This window comes from Lissotriton vulgaris, chromosome 1_1 (assembly GCF_964263255.1).
Source record: "Lissotriton vulgaris chromosome 1_1, aLisVul1.2, whole genome shotgun sequence".
Taxonomy (NCBI): domain Eukaryota; kingdom Metazoa; phylum Chordata; class Amphibia; order Caudata; family Salamandridae; genus Lissotriton; species Lissotriton vulgaris.
In genome coordinates, this window is record NC_141685.1 from 957,121,241 (window position 1) to 957,135,644 (window position 14,404).

The following is a 14,404-nucleotide window of genomic DNA, read 5'->3' on the forward strand; positions in this document are numbered from 1 at the left end:
CACCTGGAGGTCAGCAGAGAAGCCCATGGATCTCATCAATGCATATCGCCAAAGCACCACGCTGATAACTGCGTAGCCTCAGTGGTGTCCAGGTCAGAACAGATCACATACTTTGCTGCATCCTGGCACTCCTGGATAATCTGCACTAAATTGGTGCAAACCTCTTCAGGGACAGTCGGCAAAATCTGCCTGACCATATCCCACAATGCATGTTAATATCTTTCTAGGAAGTAAGTAGCATTGACAGAGCGGAGGGCTATGCTGGCAGAAGAAAACACTAGTTTTCCGAATGCTTCAATACATTTAGATTCTACGTCAGAAGGTATTGTAGGAAATTAGATTGGATTGACCTCCTTGTGGAGGTTTGGACATATAGACTTTCAGGTGCAGACACTGGTTCAGGAAGGTACATCTTCTGGGGTCGGATTGTAGTGTCTGACCACTTGCCTATTTACCAGTTTTGCTGAGATGCCTATTAATATGGCAATGAACACTTAAATATACGGGGGAAGTGGCTTCCATTGCCATTCTGGGCTGCAGACCGTCAGTTGGTGCATTAGTCTTGACCTCAATGGATGGGAGCTGTAGGTCCAAAACTTCAAGCACACATCATCTCTAAGATATGTTGATTTTTATGTCAGAGTCTGTGCTAAACACATTGTGGAGGGCTTGTAGGTGGTTTTGCAGTAGAGGCAGTGTTCTGTCTCAGTCAGAATGAGGCTGGACTGGGAGTGGTATATGAAGCTGCTTTGGTCGAGGTTGAGTCATGTTTCTTTAGGAGTCGTACATGATAATTCGGTCCTCCTCCGGTGTCAGGGCTAGCGTAGACACTGCAAAAACTAACCACTTTTCTTTTTCTTGGACTTACCTGAAGACTTTGAATGGTAAGAGGATCTGTTGTGAGAACAGAATCAAGAGCAGGAGCGGGTCCATGCCCTCAACTTCGACTGGGAGCCAGACTTGCGTGCCTTTTGCCGGTGTTAAGCAAAGTAGAGCTTATCCTCACACTCCCGAATAGCTTTGGAGGTTCATCCAAGTGGAGTCCTCACATGCCTTTGAATCTTGCAGTGGCCTTAGACACCAGAGGTAGACCTCATGGGATCCATCACAGACATCTACTGGTGACAGTCCCTAGAAGGCTGTGGTTTTAAGTGGTGACATGTTTCCTTGCACACTGAAGAAGAATTTGAGAAAAAAAGTTTGGGAGTGAGCCAAGGATCTGCATCCAAAGCCGTGGAAAGAAAATGACGGCCGTCAGCACATATGGATAGTGCTGTTATGCAGCTCCAATGTTGTCACTTCCGGGGTGAGACAAGGCTGATGCAGGGCTGCGCCATGCCACCTGCTGGTGTGCGAGAGCAAAGCTGAAAAAAATATTCAGATCCAGTATGGCACCTGGGAGTATTCACACATGCGAGGATTTTGTGGTTAGAAGTATCCACAAGAATATTATTATTTTTATTTACTGCTTTAAGTGGCACCCCCATCTAGAAATGGTAAATAAAAAAATGAATAAAAAGGTGCCCATGTCAATCTGTAATGTGTGATGACCGATGCACGTGCATATGTGGTCCTGCTTTTTTGGTGGGGGTTGCCGATGCTGTGCAAACCCAATAGGTCAGAAAGGTAAAACCTACTGGCTTTGCTAAGGCTTTTTTTCTGTCTGTGTCTTTCATTGCACTTTTTGTTTGTCTCTGCTTAGATGCGTGGCATTGATTCAGGCCTGCACTGCCTGCAGGGTCAGCGATTCCATTAGGTGAGGGAAGGCTAGGCTACTTTATTGTAAACCAATCACAAAAAGGGGTACACCAAGTCCAGAAACCCGCACTCGGTACCCAGAAGGGAAGGAAAACGTTTCCCTGATCAGCACAGGGGTGGCGGGCAGCAAAGAGTACACTCTCCCTCAACAAACTAAGACTCAAAATCAAAGAACTCCCATGCCTTGAAAAAACCAACTCCTGGTCTTCATGAAACTACAGGGAAAGGAATATGCTACTTACCAGTATGCATCTGTTCTTGGCATAGAGGGCTGCAGAGTGGTACATTATGAATAAACCGCCCTCTGGTGTTGGGCTCGGATGATTGCACTTTGTTTTTCTCTTGGAGAGTCTTTTGTATCTTGGTGACTCCTCCTTTGGTTGGTAGTGCGCATGGGCATCGGCTCCATCCTTAGATTGTTTTGCCATAGTAGGGTTAGATGGAGTAGTATGATAGAATACAGATAGGAATGCCCATGTAAGTGTATCTAAATAAGATAATGTTGGAACAGACACAGGTTTCCGGGGAGGCTGGGAGGGCATGTACCACTCTGCAGCCCTCTATGCCAAGAACAGATGCATACTGGTAAGTAGCATATTCCGTTCGAGGCATATGGGCTGCAGATGGTACATTATGAATAGACTATACAGCAGTTCTCTCCCTAGCGGTGGTCGCCCGTGTCTGTTGCAACTGTCTGAAATAAAGTCTTTAATACAGCTTGTCCCACTCTAGCTTGTTGTGTTGTGTGCACATCTACACAATAGTGCTGTGTGAAGGTGTGCGGTGTAACCCAGGTAGCTGCTTTGCATATGTCATCTAGCGGAACGTTTCCCAAAAATGCCATAGATGCTCCTAGTTTACGTGTAGAGTGAGCTCTAGGAGGAACAGTTAATGTTCTCTTTGCTTTCAAGTAGCATATTTGAATACATTTTACAATCCATCTGGCAATGCCCCCTTTAGAGATGGGATTGCCCTTATGTGTAGGAGAAAACGCAACAAATAGCTGTTTTGTCTTTCTGAAAGTTTGTTTTCTTTCTATATAGTACAATATTGCCCTTCTGACCTCCAATGTATGTAGGGCCCTTTCCGCTACTGTTTGTGGTTTTGGAAAGAAAACCGGTAATTCCACTGACTGATTGATGTGGAATGCAGAAATTACCTTTGGTAGGAATTTTGGGTTTGTTCTAAGAACCACTTTATTTTGGTGTAACTGCATGAATGGTTCTTGAATCGTAAAAGCCTGCAACTCACTTACTCTTCTAAGTGACGTGATAGCTATGAGGAAGGCCACCTTCCATGTGAGGAATTGTATTTCACACCTATGCATAGGTTCAAATGGTGGCCCCATTAGTCTGGTAAGTACTATGTTGAGATTCCAGACTGGGGAAGGTGGTCGTCTTGGTGGAATGACTCTTTTGAGTCCCTCCATGAAAGCTTTAATTGCTGGTACTTTAAACAGGGAAAGATGTTGCCTGTTTTGTAGGTACGCCGCTATAGCTGCGAGATGAACTCTGATAGAGGTGTATGCTAAGTTACATTGCTGCAAGTGTAGTAAATAGCAAATGATCTGTTTAGTGGATGCGTCCAGAGGGTTGATGTGCTTACTGTTACAGTGTATCGCAAACCTCTTCCACTTTGCTGCATAGCATGCTCTGGTGGTAGGACGTCTTGCTTGTTTAATGATTTCCATACATTCTGGTGGTAAATCTAAATATCCAAACTCTATGACCTCAGGAGCCAGATCGCTAGGTTCAATTGTTTGGGATCTGGGTGCATTATTTCTCCATGGTTCTGTGTAAGGTGCATGGGTAATAATCTTAGCTTTTGATGTGGTACCTGTGAGAGTTGTAGTAGCGTGGTGAACCACGGCTGTCTTGCCCACGTGGGGGCCACTAGTATCATTGTCATTGAGTGCTGCTGCAGTTTCCGAACCACTAACGGAATTAGTGGGAGAGGGGGGAAAGCGTAAGCAAATTTGTTGGACCAATTTATCCATAGTGCATTGCCCTGGGACCGTTGGTGTGGGTACCTGGATGCGAAGTTTTGGCATTTTGCTTTCTGATGATTGGCAAACAGATCTATCTCTGGCTGCCCCCATCTTTGGAAGAATGGCTGCAGTATTTGGTCGTGCAGCTCCCATTCGTGTACTTGTTCTGACTGTCTGCTTAGGATGTCTGCTATCTGATTTTGAACTCCTGGTAGGTGTTCTGCTAACAGATAGATCTTTTGAGGAATGGCCCATCTCCAAATGTCCTGTGCTAGTTTGGATAGTTGGAGAGAGTGTGTCCCCCCCCCCTGTTTTTGAATATAATACATTGCAGTCAGGTTGTCTGTTCTGATTAGGACTGCCTTGTTTGTTATTTGCATTTGGAAAGCTTTTAGTGCTAGAAATATCGCTAATAGTTCCAAGTAGTTGATGTGCTGTTTCTTTTGCTGCACACTCCACTTCCCCTGCACTGTGTATTTGTCCATATGCGCTCCCCATCCGGAGAGCGATGCGTCCGCTGTTATTATCACTTGTGGAATCGGTTCTAGGAACGACCGTCCTTTGGAAATGTTTGTTGTGTTCCACCACTTCAGAGAGCGATGCGTACGGTCGTTTACCAACACCAGATCTGTAATCTGACCTTGAGCCCGATTCCACTGTGTCGCTAGACACTCCTGTAGTGGACTTATTTGTAGTCTGGCATGTGGTATTAGCAGTATGCAGGAGGATATCATGCCTAACAGTTGCATAAACACTTGTGCTGGTAGTGAGTGTTGTGGTTGAAATCTTTGTATTAACCCGATCATTGTTTGTATCCTGATCGGATTGGGGTATGCTATTGCTGTTTCTGTGTCTATAGTAGCCCCCAGGTATTGCTGAATCTTGTTTGGTTGCAGGTGTGATTTTTTGTAGTTCACCGTAAACCCTAGGTGGTGCAGCAATTGAATTGTCTTCTGTGTGTTGTGAAGACATTCTTCTTGTGACTTGGCCTTTATTAACCAATCGTCCAAGTATGGGAAGACATGTATTTGTTGTCTTCTTAGGTGTGCTGCCACCACAGCTAGGCATTTTGTGAACACTCTTGGTGCCGTTGTGACCCCGAATGGAAGGACTTTGAATTGATAATGTTGTCCTTCCACTACAAACCTTAGGTATTTCCTGTGGGCTTTGTGAATTGGGATATGAAAGTAAGCGTCTTTTAGATCCAGTTTAGAAAGAAAGTCCTCTTTCTTCAGTAAAGGGAGTACCTGTTGGAGCGTGACCATGTGGAAATGTTCCGAATTTATGTATGCATTGAGAGGTCTTAGGTCTAAGATTGGTCTCAGGGACCCATCTTTTTTGGGGATTAGAAAGTATAGAGAGTATACTCCTGTCCCTTGTTGATGTTTTGGAACCTTCTCTATTGCATGCTTTTGTAGCAGTGCTAGTACTTCTTCCTTTAACAATGTCAGATGATCTTGACTCATTGGACGCTGTTTGGGGGGGATGTTTGGTGGGGTAGCTGTGAGTTCTAGGCAATAACCATGTTGGATAATCTGTCTCACCCACTTGTCTGATGTGATGTTTTCCCAGACAGGTAGGAACTGTGATAGACGTCCCCCGACCGGTGTTATGTGGTCTGGGGGAAGTTCTATGAAGTCACTGTTTTGGGGTTGAGGCGTTGCGGTTGTTATTATTTCCGCGGCCTCTACCTTTGTTGTTGTTACCCCTGTAACTACCTCTTCAATTACCCTTGGGTGATGTAGGTGTGAAAGAGATGGATTGCTGATTTGTTCCTGTATTTTTTGAGCCTCCTCTATAGGTGGATCTACGAAAGGAACCTCTTTGTGTTGGCTGCTGCAATGCTCCCATTGACTTAGCCGTTTCTGTATCTTTTTTCATTTTTTCTAAGGTCTCATCTGTGCTTGAGCCAAAAAGTGTTTTTTGATCAAAGGGTTGGTTCAATAAGGACGTTTGTACTTCCTGTTTGAATCCTGAGATTCTAAGCCATGCATGTCTCCTTAACATGACACTGGTGTTGATGGATCTTGCTGCAGTGTCTGCTGCGTCTAGGGCGCACTTAATGGAAGTATTAGTTATTATCTTTCCTTCCTGTATTAACTGATCTGCCCTTTTCTGATGTTCTTTGGGGAGATGTGTGATGAGTTTTTCTAATTCATCATAATGTGCCCTGTCATAACGTGCAAGCAGTGCCTGTGTATTGGCTATACGCCAGCTATTTGCCGCTTGTGATGCTACTCTCTTGCCTGATGCATCTATTAATTTTGACTCTTTATCAGGTGGAGGAGCCTCTCCCGTAGATAATGAGTTCGCTCTTTTACGAGCGTTTGAAACTACAAGCGAGTCCAGAGGTACCTGCCCTTTGATAAATATTGGATCCTTTGGAGCCGCCTTATATTTTTTATCAATTCTTGGGTTTAACACCCTAGCCCTCACTGGGTCTTTGAATATTTCTTCTGTGTGACTGAGAAGACCCTTTAGCATAGGTAGAGTACCTGATGTTCTTTGTGCATTAGGTAGCGTCTCTAATAGGAAGTCCTCTATTAGAGGTTCTGTATGTATATCTACCTTATGATATTTTGCTGCCCTATTAATGAGCTGTACAAACCCTGTGTTATCATCAGGTGGTGAAGGCTTTGAGGGATATAACTGTGGGTCGTTGTCATCATCTGACTCTACATTATAATTTTCCCATGGGTCATCCTCATCTGGGATAGTTTCATCATCCCCTTGAGGTTCTCCCTCCCCTGGATCACTGTCTACATCAGACTGAGGTGTAGATGGTCTTGGTGTAGAAGGTGCAGGAATATTTGGCATAGTGTGAGGAATAGGAGAAGAGGGTGTGACTTTAGGTCGAGGAGAAGTAGGAGGAGTTGTATTTGTCCCCAGTGTTCTCTTTTTTGAAGGAAGAGATTTGTCTTCTATCTGTTCATTCTTCCTCTTCTTCGTCACTACTTTGCCAGTTTGCGGATCGATAAACAAAATCTTTTGTTTGGGATCTGTCTGCTGCTCCTGTATCGGTACCGAAGGCCTTGGTTCCGAAAGGTGCTTTTGTTTTCGATCGTCAATGTTCGGTGTTTTCGGCACCGAGTGTTTACTCGATTCCGACTTCTTCGGTGTCGAGTGAGTCTTCGACGTCGAATCATGTTTCTGTTTCGACATGGAATGTTTCGATGCCGAGCTTTCCCTTGCATGAAGCTTCGGTGTCGAAGTCGATGTCAACCGTTTCTCAGATCCGACATGGTGGGAGACCGAGTGTTTCGGTTTCAGTTTCGGTTTCGTTGCCGGGCCCGAAGGCGGGGCGTCGGAAACTTTTTTCTGCGGTTTGACCGGGCTCGAAGGCGAGGTCGTTACCACACGGGGTCAGTTTTTTGGTAAGGGGACGTCGTCACTCACGGTTTGTTGCACATCGAGTTCTTCGACATCCGACTCGTCCCCTTCCGACCCCGACTGATCCTCCTGATCCTCTTCTTCCTCAAGTTGCTGGTCTCCGAACAGCTCCGGGATCGCCTCCGACTGCATTCTGGAAACCTCGTGTCTTCGAGCTCGACGGTTTCTAATCGTCGACTTGGAGGAGAATGCTGCGCAGGCTTCGCAGTCCCTGGATTCGTGTTCAGGCGATAGGCAGAGGTTGCACACCTCGTGTAGGTCCTTGTGTGGGAACTTAGCACCACACGTTGGACATTTCTTGAAGGGAGTCCTTTCCATGGACTCCGGGCTTGACTGCGTCGAGAAAGGCCTTTTGTTCGTCGATGTAGACCAAAGTTTTTTCTTCGATGTTGAAGTCGAAACGCGCCGGAATGGAAATGAAACGCGTTCGATAACAATACAGTCGAATTGGAAAGGGAATACGCGCCGATAAGTCACTTCTTTTCGAAGTCGATCTGGAGCGTCTCAATCCTCATCCGAACCCGATGGCGGAAAAAAACTATCTAAGGATGGAGCCGATGCCCATGCGCACTACCAACCAAAGGAGGAGTCACCAAGATACAAAAGACTCTCCAAGAGAAAAACAAAGTGCAATCATCCGAGCCCAACACCAGATGGCGATCTATTCATAATGTACCATCTGCAGCCCATATGCCTCGAACATAATTATTTTCTTTTATATGACCCTCACCCACTCTAATAGTGGCATGCTTCATCATCGGGTCCGCCCCAGCCCCTAAAACCCAGGGTGGGCTCAACCAACACTCCGGGAGCACTTGATAGATCCTACAGGGGGGGTTAAAGATTAAAAATACTTCCCTCTCACCAAGGTATCTCTTTATTAGTAGTGAAAGTGGGTATGGATTAAAAAGAAATGTATATGGGGCACACTAGGATATCATGGCCCTAAGACCCTCACTTAAGCCTTTAACATGTTTTAACCTCTGCTGCCTTGCGATGTGTGCCCCCGCCCCCTCCCCCCCTAGTTACCCCGGCCCAGTCACTCCTTCCAGAAGCCACCTTTTCTAGGACAGCACCCGGGAGGTAAGAAGTGTGATGCCCCCGCCGCGGAATGCACTGAGAGGGCGGAGGGCCACTTCTGTTCCCCGGTCAGTCCTTGGCTGATGACGTGCGTGACACCAGTGACTGGCTCACCTGAAGCACTCCCAGCTTAGCTCCCGCATTCTGGTGCCAAGGTGATTGTTGGGGCAAGGGTCGTTGGTATGGAATGGCAGTATTAGGAATTGGGCTGAATGGGTGGGGGATAAATAAAAACACACACGCCGCATGTTAAAAAAAACTGTAAAAACACTTTAAACTGGATCACTTGAGCCAAGTGATAGGCAAGCTACTATTCGCATGCCCTTACTGCAGACAGGTGTGTGCGTCATGGGGCTGGGCCTGGCTTGCCCATGGCAAAAGCGGGACCTAAGTTCTTCCCTGCCTCTGGTTCCTAACCTTTGTAGTTCGTTCCTTCCTTCCTTCCTTCCTTCCTTCCTTCCTTCCTTCCTTCCTTCCTTCCTTCCTTCCTTCCTTCCTTCCTTCCTTCCTTCCTTCCTTCCTTCCTTCCTTCCTTCCTTCCTTCCTTCCTTCCTTCCTTCCTTCCTTCCTTCCTTCCTTCCTTCCTTCCTTCCCAGCTCGCACCACCCTTTCCACCCTCTGGCTCCTCTGTCCCTTCCTCCCTCGCGCTCCTCCCCTGGCCCCAGCCCCCTCTTCTCCCAGCTCCTGGTCCCCCTTCCTGGCACCCCCGGCCGCTCCCCGGGGCCCCTCCTGCCCTCACTCACCGGCGCCAGTATATCCCCGGTGTATCTCTTCATCGGGTTCCCCTTTCGCCGGTAAGTCCCTTCCTGTGACGTGATGCTCTGCCGCTTCTTGGCCTCTTTCTGCCGGATGCGCAGCAGCTGGAGCCGCTTCTGTCGTCGGCTGATGATTACTAGAAGGGGTAAAGAGCGGGAACAACTGTTAATCATTGTGACCGGGCACAGTGAACACGTGTGAACTGTGAAAGAGCGTCACGAACGGCTGAGAGACAGCGAACCGCGAGCAGTTGTGTGTGTGCGTGTTTGTGAGAGAGAGACAGCGACACGTGGGCGCATTGAACCAATATGAACAGGCATGGATAACAGCTGTGAGTGGGTGAAACTCGTGAGTGCGGGTAGAGTGACCAGGCCTAACAGCAACTGTGAACAGGGGCGAGCGAGTGCAAAGAACTTGTCTGCGTGGGCACACAGTGATGAAAAGTGACCTGGCACAGTAACGAGAAGTGAGCGGGCACAGTGACGAGAAGTGAGCGGGCACAGTGACAAGAAGTGAGCGGGCACAGTGACAAGTGAGCGGGCACAGGAAAAAGAATCGAGCAGGCACAATGACAAGAAGTGAGCGGGCACAGTGACAAGAAGTGAGCGGGTACTGGGAAACGAAGTGAGCGGGCACTGGGAAAATAATTGAGCGGGCACTGGGAAAAGAATTGAGCGGGCACTGGGAAAAGCGGGCACTGGGAAAAGAATTGAGCGGGCACTGGGAAAAGCGGGCACTGGGAAAAGAAGTGAGCGGGCACTGGGAAAAGAAGTGAGCGGGCACTGGGAAAAGAAGTGAGCGGGCACAGTGACAAGAATTGAGCGGGCACAGTGACAAGAATTGAGCGGGCACGGTGAACGAGTGTGAGGGGTCACAGATAAACAGCCTACGTGGGCAGTTGTCAGGTGCTGGAGTGGTGCAGAGAGTAGGCGCGCGCAGTCACCGAGAACTGGCACGAAGGGACACAGGATAGCTGCGAGAGGGCACAGATGCCCTGCCTGGGGGCACACAGACCAAATGGGAGCAGGCGCAGAGAACAAGTGCCAGTTGGCACTCAAACAGGTGTGAGCAGGAAAAGGTCATGGGTAAGACAGAACGGAAAACGAGTGAGAGGGTTAAAAAGGTGCTAATATAGACAGCAAATGGGATCGAGCCTAACAAACGTGTGTATGTGGCTGTAAGGGGGGGCACAATAAATGCCAGGCACTAAAAATGTGCTAGCACGGAAGAACAGGAACAGAGAACTTGCTTGTGCACTGAAAATGGGCGCTGGGAGCAAGTGTGACAGCAGGCAGACATGAACAGGCACAGCACACAGGAGTGAGCTGGTGCAGTCAACAGGTGCTTGGTCCAGGAAGGGAGGATGGTACAACCCTCACAAAGTGGCATCCTTCTCATTCTGATTAACGTGTCTACTTCCTGCCTCAGTGTTCTTCCTTTCTCTCGATATGTTGGGTGGTGAGGGGGTCAAAAGTAGCCCAGGCTGGCTTTGTAAACAGTAGTGGGTACACACTTTTTCACACCAGTTTCTGCACAGCAAGCCAGAGAAGTAAATGTCAGCTGCAAGTTCAAACTAAGATCAAAAGAAGTGGTAGTGAACAGGTGCGGTTTTGAATGTTTGGAACACATTAATGTATACGAAAAAGTGACAGATGGAATGCATGAATTAATGTGAGCCACCACGGCCAGACTGGAATCAGAAATCAGCCCTGGCAATTCACCTCGACCAGCCCGTCAAGCACTGCTGCCGCATTTGTTACTGGGGGCCGATATTGCAGCATTGCTGCAAAACCAGCCCCCAGTAACAAAACCGGCTCCCACCCTTCCAACGCATGGGGAAAACACCCGGTGCCCACTTCAGCCAGTTTGGCCCTGTCAGCCAATTGTAATCTCTCTAGGTCACATCCCAGACCGTTATTTTGTCCACCAGCCACCTCAGTTTGGACCCAGCCATATGCAAGTCAGTCTTGACTAGGGGTGGGCAGAATTTGCGTAATCGTGTTACGCAAATCTCAGCGAACCGGTAAAAAATCTCTGCGAACACGCAGAAATTCCATTAACACGCGGAATTTCATGTTCGCAATTGCTCTTTGCGTGCTCGCGGGAAATATCTCGCGAACATGCATTTTGAGAACGCGAAGAAGCAAAAAAATTCACTAAGTCGCGGAATGCAGAATTTTGGGCAATTTTGCATTCTCCGCGGAATGCGAAATTCCGCAAGCGTAACAGAATTTACCGCCCAGGCCTAGTCTTGACCCTGCTCGAATAGGAACAGTCCAGCCCGGACTGCCAGGCCGGGTCCTCCCTGAACTGGAAGACAAGCAACACAGGACTGGTTTCACCTTGATTAGGGCTCATCAGCCGGGTATAGCTTGGTTTCAGTGGCTGATGAGCTCTAACATTAGCAAAACCGGTCCTGAGTTGCTTGTGTTCTGGTTCAGGTATACTTTAATGAGTAACCCTAAGCGGGACGGGTGTGCCCAGACGTGGGTCTTGTGCACACTATGTCGCTGAGATTAATTCAAGCTTTCCATCCATTACTTTTTTGTATACCGTAAATGTTTGGACGGCCCGTCAGGAGTAGTAAGCGCTATATAAATGCAATTACAATATAATACAATGCAACAATCATGTTTACACCTTTACAGCTAAGTGGAAGTGAATAGGTATTAGAATTTTCTGGCTCACTGGTTAGAGGCGGCAGACCCGGAAGCAGAGAACGGCCCGGGACCAGGGTTCAATTCCCGACACGGCAGGGTCGTGAACCAGGGTCAGCGGACTCGATAATTCTCGCCTCTGTGCCTACTCTAACCAGGGATCACATTCGGCAACTCTGGGCATTAAGCTTGCCTCATCTCTACAACGGCCCCCCACATTCGCCGGGGATGCCTGGTTTCACCTTGGAGATACCCAGAAGGGACCATCTCACAGGGAAAGCCAGGACGGGTTCCCTAGCGGTCTTCAGCGCCAGGACGCTCCCGGGCCACAGTGCGCTTTACAAGTCCCACACATTTACATTTACATTTAGCCGTGCTTTCAGCGGGGAACCCTTCAGTAAGTTTTCACTAGTCTATTTACACAAAAGCTTGTGCCAACTGACATTTAAGGCGGTCTTCTCTTTTAAGATAATAATATTACTAATTTAATTTAATTTGATTGTCATGTTTTGTGCGGACGAGGAAGTCCCTCTCCCTTGAGAGCTAGGCCTAGCTAACTTGGATGTACTCTCTAGGTTTGCATCTCTGAACTTTGCAGCTTGCGTGACGCATTTTAAAAGAGGAATGGCTGCCTCCGGCCAGAGATGGCCACTTCTTGAACTTTTCAATGTTCAGTGTCAGGATAGGGACAGCAGGGGGGAACACAAATATTAAAATGTTAAGCAGTTCCCAGGAATTCTTACCCCAGAGATTAACTTTCATCTTCAGTCGAAAAATGAGGGCTTTGTGTATGGCAGAGAAAGAGAGCGGCGAGAGAGATTGCAGAGCTTTAAGTGAGAGGAAAAAGGGAGTGTATATAAATGGCAAAAGAAGCTTAACGAGAAATCCTTTGCAAAGGCCATGGCCTATGTAATGGGCGTGGCCTAAAACTGAGTTCGTGTCCCATCTGTGTCTGTTAGTACGTGCAGACACAACAATGACCAAATGCCCCTTTAACAAGGCAGACCTCTTAATTGTAGCAATTCGGATATTTAAGTAACAACTCCCATTCTTCCCTTCATATTCACTTTCCTCCACTAAATCTGTGTATTAGTCACTTACACCCATTCTCTCTACACATCAGTCTGAAGCTCAAGAACATGCATGTCTCAGACGTCATCTACTTCCTCTCCATTGCTGTCTTTCCACTCTCTTCTTTACTTCCTTTCATTTCCTCCACTTCAATATTCCCCACTCACACTCAACCGACACGCTGCATTTTCTTTTCCTTTGGTGCTACCAATATCTCCCTAGCTATGTTCCTCCTTCAAACATAATTGGTGCATACGTGACAGTCACTCTGAGTGCTCTGCAGAGAGGCCAAGAATGAAATGAGCATATAGTCCAAACTCCTTTATAACACGCTGACACCTGCTGTCAGAAACTCTCTCTGCCTTCAGCCTTCTCTCCAGAGCTCTCAATCGTACCCTATCATGAACACCCAGACACATTCTGATCTCCCCCATACTGCTAAAGACTACTCAGTTTGCACTATACATGACAGCCACGCATCTGGAAACAGTGAGACATGTACAATGCAGCAATAAGTAAAACAGGTGAAATGTAACAGGGACTGCATTTCTGTCGAGTTAAAAAAAATCTGTGTTTTAGCTTAAGAACATGGATAGAAGGCCTGATGCAGATCTGTCTGTTTGAAGACCCGCACTACTTAGCACTACGAGTGACTACCTCTAGGTGGAAACAGACCACAAGGAAAAGCTACGTAATAAATTAACAGGAGCAGTGCCAAATGCCATAGCGTCGTCAAACCCCTGATGCCCCTTGTAAAGGGGGCATAACGAAAGGACGGATCCAGCACACACACTGCTAACATTACACCCAAAGTTAGATCTACACAGATTGAATGCAATGCGTGACATTTTCATAATTTCAGTGTAAATACGAGTGACAGTTCAACGACTGTGAGTGACACTTTCTGGCGAGCCAAAGCAGGCACCATCACACCAGCCGCAACCTGTCACTACAGGCTTTGCTGACTTAGTTCCCATGAGGCACAGGGTCAAGACTGATTTGCATATGGCCAGGTCTCAACTGGGGTGGCATGGTGAGCAAAAGAACGTTGGCTTTAACCCAGATCTTTTGACTGGGGGTGAATGTATTGATTTGTTCTGCATTACATCTATCAATTGTGTGTCTTCTGCTGACTTAGTGACACTTGTCACACTGAGAGGGTAATTTGACAGGCACAAAAGTGGCTCTCACAGTTTACCGACCAAAAACGAGTTAGTGCAAGTGACTACTAACACAGCTTAAAACTGTCAGTGAGCAGACAGACTGCTGTGTGATGCACAGTTCTCAGCTGTAACAGGGCAGGCAGGCAGCAGTGTTACATCCTGGTAAGGAATTCCAGAAGACTTGGATAGGTTACAGATGATAAGTTTATTCTTCTTAGATGGTTAGATAGGTTTTTCCAGTATATATGTAATCAAAGCCCCACCAGGAGCATCCTCTCTGCTGCTCAGCCAAGGATCCAACAGACAGTCCGCTCACAGCATACCAAACACTCCAATGGCATCACATTCACACTAACATTCCACTCACACTGGCTGAACAGCAGAGGCAGAGAAACAGGGAAGATGTAAGGTAAAAACCTTTGATATAACACACCTTCCCTCTTTATAAAATGAACAAAGAGAGAGCGGGGCTCGCACTAAGATCTACAGGATATTTGATTCTTGATTATTACCATCTATATATCCTTCAATAAATCATCTTC

The 14,404-nt window shown here is 47.1% G+C and overlaps 1 protein-coding gene across 1 annotated transcript in view; it reads right to left on the minus strand.

Moving 5' to 3' along the window:
* The window catches only part of LOC147748276 (transmembrane protein 198-like), a 96,032-nt gene that overhangs the window by 13,879 nt on the left and 67,749 nt on the right, over window positions 1-14,404 (minus strand). Inside the window, exon 4 of the mRNA XM_086959689.1 lies at window positions 8,959-9,107. Coding sequence (XP_086815815.1) covers window positions 8,959-9,107 — 149 coding nt within the window. The remainder of the gene's footprint in view (window positions 1-8,958; window positions 9,108-14,404) is intronic.